This window comes from Centropristis striata, chromosome 10, assembly GCF_030273125.1.
Source record: "Centropristis striata isolate RG_2023a ecotype Rhode Island chromosome 10, C.striata_1.0, whole genome shotgun sequence".
Classification (NCBI taxonomy): Eukaryota; Metazoa; Chordata; class Actinopteri; order Perciformes; family Serranidae; genus Centropristis; species Centropristis striata.
In genome coordinates, this window is record NC_081526.1 from 16919754 (window position 1) to 16932924 (window position 13171).

The 13171-nt window shown below is 37.8% G+C and overlaps 2 protein-coding genes across 3 annotated transcripts in view; one reads left to right on the plus strand and one right to left on the minus strand.

The window, feature by feature from the left end:
* On the minus strand, positions 1-5261 carry neurod1 (neuronal differentiation 1). Its single transcript, XM_059342934.1, has 4 exons — positions 5088-5261; positions 3238-3498; positions 1331-1560; positions 1-1116 (listed from the first exon to the last, which is right to left on the minus strand). Exons 2-4 carry the CDS (start codon positions 3474-3476, stop codon positions 557-559), a joined length of 1029 nt encoding a protein of 342 aa, XP_059198917.1. The 5' UTR covers positions 3477-3498; positions 5088-5261; the 3' UTR covers positions 1-556.
* Positions 5262-13009: 7748 nt separating this feature from the next.
* The window catches only part of itprid2 (ITPR interacting domain containing 2), a 51575-nt gene continuing 51413 nt past the window's right edge, over positions 13010-13171 (plus strand). For both annotated transcript variants that reach the window (XM_059342799.1, XM_059342800.1), the window contains exon 1: positions 13010-13096. The gene's annotated coding sequence lies outside the window, so the exon portion shown is untranslated. The remainder of the gene's footprint in view (positions 13097-13171) is intronic.

A 13171-nucleotide genomic window follows, 5' to 3' on the forward strand; every position in this document is an offset into this window, starting at 1 on the left:
TTTTAATAAAAGGCCTTTATAAACATCTATCTTATAAAATATGAACAAGAGTCACATGAAATGTCAACAGAACGCTACAGGAACGTTATAAAAAGCAAAAAGTAAAAACCACGTGAACAACATGAACACTTCAGCCCGACACCGGCTCGACGCGCCTTACACACAGACCCAAAAATAGAGAAATCTTTATTCTTTCAACATTTGGAATTATCAGTTGAGCGTGGCTCAGGTTTGAACAAAATTGCATAGTTTCCTCCAGATTATTGCTTATTGATTATTGATTATTTTTAAGTGATAATATGGATAATAACGAGACATTCGGAGAGCGTCTCCTGCAGGATGAAGCGCTACAAAGAAAGTTATATCATCAACGTACATGACATCGTCGTCATCGTAATCAATGCCCACATGGTGAGGAGGAGTTTAGAGCCTGACGCAGACAGAAAGAAGAAGAGAAAGACAGAAAGAAGTGATAGACATACACAGAACTTCTGTCTCTCTTTATAGTACTGTCTCTCTGTCTTCATTCATTCTCAGTCCTCCATCCCCCTTTTCCTCAGGAGTCGTGGAAGATGGCGTTCAGCTGGGCATTCATCATCCGCTCATGGTGCGTGTGTCCGTCAAAGCCCATCAGCCCGTCCACCGGCAGCTCACCGCACCGCGGGTTGGACCCCCCGCCGCCATAGATAGCAGGGTGTCCCCCAGCTCCTCCGCCACCATAGTGCACGCTGAAGGGGAAACTCTTGTCGTATTCGGCCGCCGCCATGGTCTCCTGTTTGAAGGATGAGAAGTTCCCATTGATGCTGAGCGGTGGGCTGAGGGGCGGGTCAAACGCAGGGCCGTCTGACACCAAGACACCATCGAAGAAGGGCTCCAGCGGGCCGTACGGCTGACCTTTGACCTGGTGGAAGATGTGGGAGGGCTCCATGGTGCCGTAGGGCGGGCTGGGCAGGCCGGCCGTCAGACCGGGGCTCTGGTAGGAGTAGTGTCCAGGGTAGGTGGCAGCACCAGCGGGGGGAAGGTGAACTGGCAGGTCGGGTGTCTGCTCTGGCAGGAAAGTCCGAGGATTCAGCTGCAGGCAGCCCGCAACCAGGTTAGTGGTCGGCTGAGACAGACCTAAGAGCAGAGAGACAACAGTCGGTCAATATCGATCAATATATATCATCAAACATGGCTGTGTTTAAGTCTCACAGACAAGCTGCCAGACAGAGCACCAGACTTTGAAACCAATTTAACCTAGTGGCTCAACTGTGGATTACAGCTATCCTCATGTAATGCCATGGGGTCCCAAATTACTTTTCCCTTTGTCTTGCTGTAAAGTGACACTGACCTTTGCAGAGCGCCTGGACGAAGCTCATGAGGTCGGGTGCCTTGCCAGATCGCAGGACTTCACTCAGGGCCCAGATGTAGTTCTTGGCAAGGCGGAGTGTCTCGATCTTGGACAGTTTCTGGGTTTTGGAGTAACAAGGGACGATTTTCCGCAGACTCTCCAAAGCGTCGTTCAGCCCGTGCATGCGGTTCCTCTCCCGGGCGTTCGCTTTCATCCGACGGACTTTAAACCTGCAGAAACACCAAGAAGATTCATTGTTAGCCATGTTATCGTTTATCATATCTGTAATGTTTGAGCAACGATAAACAGCATACAAGAAGTTCACTTGAGAAAGCATACATGCTGTCATATGCAGCTAAAAAAATATCTGCAAACGCAAATAGTTAGCATGTTAGCTATTTAAGCTATTACATAAACAGGTTGCTAGTTTGTAGAGAAAGACACAAAATGAAACCAGAAAAGAGCAGAGCAATAGTTTTAAAGCTGTAGCTATATTGGCAAATTTCAGTCTTATGACTTGCAGTAAAAATGTAGTATGAATTATAAACTTTATCTTTAATTTAATTCTATAAATCAAAATATAGATTAAGTTGTATATTGTGAAAAATATGCAGAAGAGGTTGTTGTTGTTATTTAATACCTGAGTTTGCAGATTTTCCTCTCATAGCCTACTACGCCGCTAGTCAAAGCTCTCACTGCTGCTGGTAAAGCTGCTGTAAAAGCTTGTCGGACCATTCATGTTAGCTGTCTATGTTGCTGAAGGTAATCCTGAATTAAGTTTAAAATCCCTGCATATTTAGCTGTCTGTAAACTGTGCTATATATTACAAATACATAAACCACAAACCACAACACAAAGAAATGGTTTCTTCTTTAAATGTTTTAGTACGAGGCTTCCTAAAGGTTGCACAAATATGCGGGTCCCCTATCTGTGCATGGTATTTTGTCATCATACTACTTTAAATAACTTGCACCATAAAGAAAAAAAATTTTAAAAAAATTTTGAAACTAAAAATGTTCCGTCGGGAAGCTCTCAGCCAGAAGATTATTGATATATTAGAGAGAGAGACTGTGACATCAGTTGCATTACATATGTTTATCTTTTCAAATCGAAGTAAAAACCTAAAAATTAACAAAAACTTTACAATTTGTAGTCTTTGGCTTCTCATAGGTACTTTTTAATCTATGATCATTCCTAAATGTGACCTCAGTTATGATGCTTTTGGGAAGCACGACTTAAACATAAGAAGGTACATGAGACGGATCTTAAGATCATCTTAGCCTTAAGATGCTTTTTTGGAAATGAGGTCCAGACTGAAACGCAAGACTCGGACACTGGACAAAAACTGCAGAGGCTTCTGGGTAGTGAAGCACTGTTTTTTTTGTTTTTGTATTTTAATCAAACATTTAGGTCCTTTTACAGAATTGATGTTTGTCCGACACTCCAGAGTGTCTAAACAAGAATATAGTATACATCAAAAAAGTCTGCACAACGTAGCTCCTTTTGTTGCAATTTATTAGGACATCCAACATGACTTATTGCTACAAAGGAGTCACATTCTTGTTATAATAACCTTAACTAATCCCTCCCGTCATGTTACACAAGATGTATCCAAACTGTGACGTTTTGAGCTACATATTCTGCAAAAAAAATGGTCAGAACATAGACTTTTTATTATGCTTTCATTACTATCTTCTATTGGTCAGCATCTGTCTTTAATAGGCTTCTGGATGTGTGCAACCACTATGCATAATCTAATATCTATAGGGTTAGGGTTAGTCAGTCAGATTTCCTTAAAATCTACTTATCACAGTCCTGCTCCTAAGAGGATGAACCCTGACTTTCCTTCTAGTGCCACCCTCGGTACAAACTGTGTTTTAGCTGAAGATATTTAAAAACATCCTCACCTCTGAATACGAGCCTTCGTCATCTTCTTCTTCTTCGGCCCTCGCCTCTTGGGTTTGTTCTCGCCGTCGTCCTCCTCCTCTTCCTCCTCATCATCGTCATCGTCTTCCTCCATGTGCTGAAGGCTGTCCTTCTCCTCTTCCTCTCCCAGTCCTTCTCCTGCTTCCTCTGAGGGGCTGTCCAGCTCCTGCAGCTCCTGAGACTCCACTGAGTCCTGGTCCTCCTGCACAGACCTGGTCATGATGCTGATTCTCTGTTTGAGACTAAAGAAAACAGAATAAATACTTTCATTAGAAAACAATTAAAAACTCAATAACCCTATATGTAGAGGAAAGCTTATTAATAGAACATAATTAAAGAAGCCTGGTTAGAATATGCAAAATTCTCATATCTGCTATTAAGGTTTAATACATATTTAAAAGCTTCTTTTTTCATACTTTAAGATAGTTTGTTATTTTCTGCCTGTTTTGTTGGACTTCTACAATATCATAATTTATCAGATAAACCACTATATAATGTAATCATGAAAATGCATTTTATTTATTAGATTTATTCCCATGGGATCAAACTCAGAATATATATGTGATAAACACAATCCACAAGTACTCTGATGGATGATGAACCTTGAAAACTATTTATTTATATATTCATTTAGCGGGGGGAAAATAGACCGGAACACAATAAAAACATTTAATTGGGCAACTGTAATTCGTAACACGAAAAAATATATTTTATTTTCAAAACGTTTTTTAATTGATCGAAGTGCAGTCTGCAATGCAAACTTAATTTATTCGAATTTCTGATTCACAAAAAATGTATTTAATCAATTCAAGTTTGTCCCACAATAGTAATAGTAATAGCCAATATACTAATTCAGTCAACACGGAGCTGCAACAGGCCTATGTGCTATTAAAAAATAACTCCCCGCAGACTGCAGTCAAATTTGTTTCATTTATAAAGTCCAAAATCACAAATTTGACGCGGCAGGCATAGGTAACATGACCTCTAAGTTTTTGTTTAACTGCTAAAATAATCTAAAAAGAGTCGCAAAACAACCTGCAGGTTGTCCAGTGAGAAACGGAACCAGCTTTTTATTAAATTAAGTCAATGGTAAAATGTTCAGTCTGCATGTTTGGTCACTGAAATTAAAAGGTTTTATCTAAATTACATCGTAAATAAAATTCACCCAAGTCCGTTACAAAAATAATGGCTCTTTTAATTTGTTTAAAAAAATAAATAAAAACATATTTTTAATGTGAAGCGGAAGATTTAGTGACGGCTTATGACAACGAAAAAAGTCCCGTTGATTGAAAGTTAACGGGAAGAAAAATGTTTCTTAGTGTATTAATTATAATAATGTATTTCCTTCCTGCTCATTTTACAGCGCTAGACACAGGTGAGGGTGAGCGGACATTAACAGGGACGAACACGGATAGACAAAATACTCAAATACTCAAAACAATCAGTAGGCTAAATTAACTGAATAAAACCCCAAAAGAAGGAAAAGAAACGACTAACAACAGACTATAAATATAAAAATAAAATAAAATATAGGTTAATGAGACGAAAACTGAAAAATAAAATAAAACGAAAAAATAATCAGACTTAGAATTATAAATATTGTTTTATTTACTACTTTATTATTGGCTTCATGAGCTGGTTAATTTTTACATTATTAAATCACTGTTCTGATTTAAATGAGCATTAATAGATTATTATTTGGTATAAATAATTAATCAGAACAATAGTCCTTAAGGTCCCATTACACAAACATCTGAATAGCTAATCAGAGGAGGAATTTATCACTCAGATATGAATTAATAAGTAAAGAATAAATAAAATAAAATCCTACCTGTTGTAACGAGCCGCTGGTAGTCAGATCGCACGCATCCCGCGCGCTCTACGACCGTGTCCGTGCGTGACTGTGCGTGATCTGCTCTGATCGGTCTGAGGTGTGTGTTGGTGGGAAGATGCTGGTTTTATACTCAGCATCACACACACACACACACACACACACACACACACACACACACACACACACACACACACAAGCAAGAAGGGTTGGAGGGGTAATTAGCATATCGGGGCCACGCCCTCTCGGCACGCGCCATATGGTGCGTACGTCATTAAAACGGACCCGGGGATCACGTGACAAATCTTCCATTTGTACCCCTCTCTCTCTCTCTCTTTGTGAGGAAAGTTGACCATCTGTCGCTTCATACAACCAAGCAGGCGCACACAGAGACCTCAAACTCATCATGGAAAGTGTGATGACTATATGATTTCTAAATGGTAAAGGTTTATCATTATTATTGTTGCAGAATAAGTAGAAAATATAGACTATTAGCAGATTTACCGGAAGACCCCTGGTCCGAAGTGGTCTGACGATACCTGCAGCATCATTGAAATGCGCTCTGGGTACATTTACACCTGCATTAACGTGAGTTATTCATGTTTTAAATGAGATATCCACATTATGGATGTTAATTGATGAAGATGACTGTCATTATTTACTTTTATTAGTTAAGGTGTTGTGTCAAAGTCTGTCTCCCAATCTACATTTGTTATCTGCGTTCAACTTGACCCCTAACCTCAACCAGTACTCAAAGGACACTAAGCCATAAAAGCCCGTAAGAATAGTAATTCATATACCCCAAATACTGCAGGTTAGATTTGAACACACTTGGTCCTCCAAATAAACTGGTCTGGACCATGGACTGTAGAGAATGGGATTATGGATTATAAGAATTGAAAACCTGACCCAAAGATGGAGCCGATTCAGTCCAATGAGAATCGCTTGCCTGGTGCATATGCCAAAAATGTTTTCTTGCTTCTGCGTAATGCAGTCTGTCATTATGGTTAGCACCAAGGAGGATAGAAACAGGAGAAGACACGGGGTCAAATGGCGTCATATCATGGTGGTAAAGAATGTTGAACAAATTTTCAAGCACTGAAAATGCTTGAAAAACGTAATCAAAAAGAAACAGAATTACCTCAGTCATTCAATTAATCAATTAACATGACTTTATTAATGTTGTAAAAACAACAGTGATGACATAAAGTACAACAAATCGTATTTCCGGTACGGTTTGGCCAGAGACGGGACAACTGATTATGGTCAGTAGTGTTTCCCATGGAGGGGGCGGGGTTTATAACCAATACTGCAGCCAGCCACCAGGTGGTGATCAAGACCACCAATAAGAACACTGTAGTCACAAAGAAAACTAACTGGCAAAAAAAAATACTTTCTCATCGTACTTCTCTCTTCCTGTGATTAAAGTTTTCTCATGTATTTTACTTCTGGTTCCTTCTGTGTTAGTATGACATGTTCTAATATGGGGTCTATTTGTCCTCTACGTTTGGTTTTTAGTTGAGCTCCTGTCCCATACACAAACATGGGGCGCTGAGTTTATATAATCATACTGCAGGCCGCCACCAGGGGGCATTTGAGATGTTTTGTCCTCACTGGAAGGGAGCTTTCATGCCGTCCATCTTTATACAGTCTATGATGCGAGGAAAGGTGCAAAGAAAATATTTACAACTTTACATCACATAAAGTTTAACTGTGGTGAACTTTGTCCTGCCTCAGTCAATAACAAAGTTGTTTATTTCTCCACGAATATTATCTGGACACTCGCTTGAATACGCATATGTGACCGCTGCATCTGGACTCTTCTGACCAATCAGAAACCAGCAGTGGACTTTGGACCAGGCTGTTTTCCAGTGAAGAGGTTACTATGGTGACAGTAAACCAGTTGCGAGGAGGTTGCCAGGCAACTTTGGAGGACCGGCGTGTCCGTCCTGTCAGCATGGAATCTCTGACAGCTAATGGTTAACACAGAATCAATCTGCCGGCTGCTCAGACCAGAAGTAATGAATGTTAAACTGAAGATTTGTCTCTTTATTTATCTCTGCTCATGGATAAAAACTATAGCATGTTGTTATAATAAACTTTTATAAGTTTTAATGACACTTTTCTCTTGTTAAAGTTTTTAATGTTGTGATTAAAAGCACAGATATCCAAAACAGGAAGCACAGTTTGGTTTGACAGTGAAACCTGCTTTGAATGTGTTCAATGTTAATGGATTAAAACATCTAGAAATTATATTATTTTACAAACATTTCAGAAAGTGTTGAAACAGCAGCTGTGAGGTGACAATAATTCAGGAGGGAAAAATCTTGCTTTTCTTAATTAAATCAAAGTGAACAAACAGCTGAGCAACTGTTGAATGATAACTATTATTCTATCCTGCAGGCTGTGTGTGTGTGTGTGTGTGTGTGTGTGTGTGTGTGTGTGTGTGTGTGTGTGTGTGTAAAAGGTCAGATTACCCTATTCATACACAGAGTGAAGCAGCCAATCAAAACTCAACACACTGTCATATAATCTCAGACAGCAAAAAAAAGACAGCGTCTTATAATTGTGATTCACTTTGTAACTTTTTGATAAATTAGACTTATAGTCATAGTCAAACTATTCAGACTTTACCCTCTCTATAGCATTTACAATTAGTATGTAAACATTTAATTAATTATTCACAAAGAACCTACAGTTGTTAGCAGGTGTACAGTATGTATGTATGTAAGTGTGTGTGTGTATATATATATATATATATATATATATATACACACACAAATACAGTTACATATACAATATTATCTGCTTGTGATGGCATTACATTTTGATGTAATGCCATGTGATTTTAAAAACTATTTATTTAATGTTTAAATACTGCTTATAAATGCTAATCAAGACGTTTTTTCAGGGTGGTTCATAAAACAAACACTCAAAACAGAAAACAAAACAATAGACAACAATGTATGAGAACAAATCAAACAATAAACTTAATACCAAAACAAAAGAGTCTCAGGATAGACACTCATAAGAAAAGTGGTCAAACTGCAGACAAGCAAGCAGTGATAAAACAAAAACAAAAAATCATATGCATGTTGTTGTTTCAAGATTGAGAAGAGAATAAACCCGTTTAATACAGGAGGAGAACAAATGTGTGAATGTAAAGTATTAAAATCGAAATGAGTCGAAAAGTAAAAGGGACATTTGTCTTCACAGATCCAACAGCATCGGAGCGTCTCAGTAAAGATTAGTTTATTGGTGTTTTGCTTCCATCTAGTGGTCAAATGTAGATACTGCAGATTAAAAGTTTTTAATAAACAACCAACCACCCACCAGTATAGGTCAATAATTATCATCAACATGGATTTTAATGTTTTTTTCAGGGTCAGATTAATTATTTTCTGTGTATTAAATGCTAGGAGTGTTCCCACATGGATATATCAATATTTAGCAACAACACTGATAGCAAAAATAGAAAAAGGATCAATAAAATAACAATAAAATAACAAGAATAACATCAAAAAGAGACAATAGGGCGTCCCGGTGGCTCACACTGGTAGAACGTTACCATTAAGGCTGAGTCCTTGCTGCGGCGGAGCCTGGTTCGAAACCGGCCTGAGCTCCCTTTGCCGCATGTCTTCCCCTCTATCACCCCTTTCAATCTATCTCTTTCAATAAAGCAAAAAAAAGCCAAAAAAAAAATCTTTAAAAAAAAAAAAAAAAAAAAAAGAGACAATATAGACCAGAATAAACAATTTAATTAAGAACCTATCAAAATTAGGAACAGAATATACAATATAGACAGACCATTGCAGAGAGAAATATTCCACATTTATCAATGCAGCAGCAATAACCCTGGTGGAAACAAGGAAACTGTATTTTTGTCCTATACGGAAAACATCTAAAAATGTATCAATCTGCTGGAAAAAAGTTTAAAAAAAATACTATTTCAAAGCGAGGCCTCCAGATTGACAGTGCTGTAATGTTGGTGGGATCAATAATTATGGTTTTATAATGAGTTTCAATAGGGACATTTTTGTCCTTCAAGCAGGTGTGGGTCCGGAGAGTGGCCCTGGAAGGCACCAGAGCCCTGTACTACCAAGCTGGATTTGAGGGTCAGTGAGGTAACTTCACCTCTAACCTTGATTCTGGTATCACAAAGGTGGTTCTCTTTTAATCTGGCTAGATTACCATGGCACCTTGTGCTGGGAAACTAATCTGGTTGGGAGCAGGTTATGTTCCAGATAAGAGATCATCTATAAAAGCATCGCTACTGACCAATAAATTCTCTTGGAAAATGGCATCCCCCTTTTTGGAAGATCCTGTGGACCTTGGTGAGCGGATGGTGCGAGGCTTTCTGAGGAGGGCGAGAGCTTTTCGAGGCCGACAAAACCCCATAGAAACCCAAAAAATATTTATATGAGAAATACAGATTCTCAGCAGGGAGAATACGATATAAATGTAAACATGTTGAGTTGTAATGTTACATCAATGTCACCAAACGGAGCCGTGCAACTTCAGTAGAGTTAATGTATGTAGCTGCAGTTACAGTACAGTTACTGTGTGTAACAGCTGCAGTTACTGTATTTAACATAATTGCAATTACAGTGCAGTTTCTGTCTGTAACGTAGCTTCAGTTACAGTAGAGTTATTGTGTGTATCGCTGTAGCAGTCAGCTGATTTGTGTCTGTTGCTCATTAAACTACTGAGTGCAGTTTGTAGTTCTCTGGACATTTAATCACGGAGTCTCTGAAATTACTCTCCTGTAAAATAAGGTAGCATACATTAAATACAATAAACAAATGGTTTGTTTTTGTTGATGAATATTTATGTAAATTATATCTGGCAAAAATAAACAGGAATTACAATATAAAGTTTTTTTAAGATCAGGAAATAGTGACAGTCATACAGGCTTTGTTGCTTTTTTTTTTTTTTTAATATTTTTTTTGGGGCATTTTACTGCTTTATTAGATCGAGACAGATAGAAAAGGGGAGACATGCAGCAAAGGGACCTCAGGCCGGATTCGAACCCGGGTCTACTGCAGCAAGCACACGGCCTTCGTGGTAAGCGCTCTACCAGTGTAAGCCACCGGGACGCCCTGTCTTTGTTGCTTTTTTATTGGAAAAAGAAAAAGTGCAATAAACAAAATACATACGGTATATAACAAGGGTTAAGTGGAAAAATAAATAATGTTGTGAAAAGGCTTGAAGGCTCTGCGGTGTGTAGAATGCTAAGGAGTTTGTATGTATTTGTAAAAACGTATGTACATAATATATATATCAACAAATCCTTAATATATCTTTGAAGAGTTCACATGGACCAAGTTTGCAATATAGGGCTCTAGGCATGCACAAAATAGAAGACAGTAAAACGTTTAAAATAACTGCCTACATGGTCAGAAAAGGGAGCAGCAATTTTTCCAGTGTGATGGAGACTATCTGAAAGGATGTTCAGCTGTAGAGCAGCCAGACGGTGGGACTACAACGCCTCCTGACCACCCATACCACCCTGAAACACTCTGACCTTCATGGTGGATAACGAGGCCATCTATGATATCTGCCGCAGGAACCTGGATGTTCCAAGTGTCCCAACTACACCAACCTCAACAGGCTGATGAGTCAAATCGTGTCCTCAATCACTGTGTCCCTCCGTTTTGAAGGCGCCCTTAACATTGATCTCACAGAGTTCCAGACCAACTTGGTGCCGTATCCACATATCCACTTCCCTCTGGCCACGTATGCCCGTCATCTCCTGAGAAGGCTTTCTATGAGCAGTTAACAGTGTCAGAAATCACCATTGAGCCATCCAATCAGATAATGAAATGTGACCCTTGTCACTGGGAAATTCATGGCCTGCTGCCTTTTGTACCGTGGTGATATGGTGCCCAAAGATGTGAACGCTGCCATCGCTACCATTAAGAAAGTATTGAGGAGTATTAGAAAGAACACGAGGCCACTAGTTTATCAGATTATGTCATTGTGGTTTTAAATACATTCTAATGTTTGTGCTGTAAAATGCCAAAAGCTATGTTCTGCAGAAATTCCTGAAATGTCTGTGCTCAAGTTCCTGTGTTGTAAATAAAATTTCTGTGGCATATGTAGCTGTGCATCTGTTTGTTGAATCTGTATTACTTTGTTCTTTTGGGTGATGAATGAAAATCAATAGTTGTTTAATTAGTCTTTCAAAATCTTGAAGTTCTGAATCCAGCCGTATTCTCTGGGTGAACATAGTATGCCGCACATGTATGTTTTTGCAGAATGTCTACAGTACAGTCCATTTAAAATAAGAGTTATATTTTGTAGTATCACTTTATTTTTCGTTAAGACATACCTCACCAGATTCACATTGATTTCTGCTTTAATTTTTTACAGAAAACTGGGAAATATGTTAGTCATGCCATGGTGCACAATTCAATGATTACCATACCACTTTAATCTAATAGGTACATTTTTTTATACTCCACTACATGGGAAAGTGCCATTCTGCTTGACTGCCCGATTCCAATCCTTTTGTACTGAAACACCAGTTTGGTTACGTTCAGAATACAACTTCTGAAAATGTAAGTTTGAAATTTCCTAAAACTGTCAGTTAAGGTTTTAATAAAGTTTTTTATGGCTTGAAGTTGGGTCTTTTCTTTATAAAGCCTGATTTTGTGTTTTGTCTTTTAGTGAGAAATGAAAATCCAGGCTTTTTGATACAAATTTGAGGAAAAAACCTGCACAACAATGAATGCCATTCATTCCATCAAGTTTTGCAGAGTATAAAAACCTTTTTCATTTTATTTATGGTGTGAATTACAGGTTGGCAGTCTAAATGTTTGATGTTTTTCTTGATTCTTCTGCATATGAAATACTGTATAATTCCCTTCAAACATAAAGTTATCACATTATGTTTTATGCTTTATAACAATTCGCTGATGTTTGTTTTAAACTGCTTGTTTTTAAACTTAATATTTTAAACTTAATATTTTCTTAAACATTTTTTGAAGTGGGCAAAGATAATATATATATATATATATATATATATATATATATATATATGGATGTAACCTTCATTATGGGACAGTTTCAGATCTAAATTCAGTTCATGAGAATGATGTTTAAATGTGCTGTATCAGTTTTCAGTGTGTAAGAGTTAGTGTGCTGTGTGTGCAGCTGTCAGGTTAAACATCAACAGTAGGCATTGAGAGTGCATGGAGTAGTTAAATAAATATATTAATTAATGAATCATTATTTTCTGCCAAAATTAATCATTTGCCTTATTTAGAGCAAAAGTATCACTTTTAGCTGTAATAATGATTCATATTTTTCATAGAAGCGTGCGGACCATGATGATATTTTGAATTTGGGGTTTTATTATAGAATTAGGAGCTGAGGTTAAACTTCCAAAATAATAAACAAATAAACAAACAAACAATAATAATAGTAATAATAATATTATTATCATTAATATTAATATTATTATTGGATTTGGGGTTGCATTAAAGCTGAGGTTGAACTTCCAATAATAGTAATAATAATAATAATGATAGTAATAATAATAATAATAATAATAATAACAATAATAAAAATGATGATGATGATGATGATGATAATAATAATAATAATAATAATAATAATAATAACAAGAAATAAAACTAATAGCCTTGCCAATATAGATGCCATATGAGTTAATACAGTGAAAATGATGGAAAAATCTAATAATTAAAAAAAAATCCTAAAATGGCCCTAGTGATGCACAAGGGTTTAGTTAAATCAGGACTTTGAACGTTTAATGAAATAAAACAAGTGTACCTCCATAGACTGTGTGTAACTCCCCGGTATCCCTGTGTGACCGTCCTGTGTGTGCGGGCTCAGGCCGGCAGGGGTCACTGTTTCCCCGAAGACACGCCCCCTCGGCTCCCGCTGGTTTCAGGAAGCGGAAGCAGGAATGTTGGAGTGTTTTCAGAAAACTTTGGACAAGTTTGACAGTTTGGGAGCTAAGACACAAACTGCGGAGAAACATGTCGGTGAGTACCTGTCCCCGCTCACAGTACTGCGAGTAATACTGCTTTCTGTACGTATCAAAGTACTGCTGATGTGTT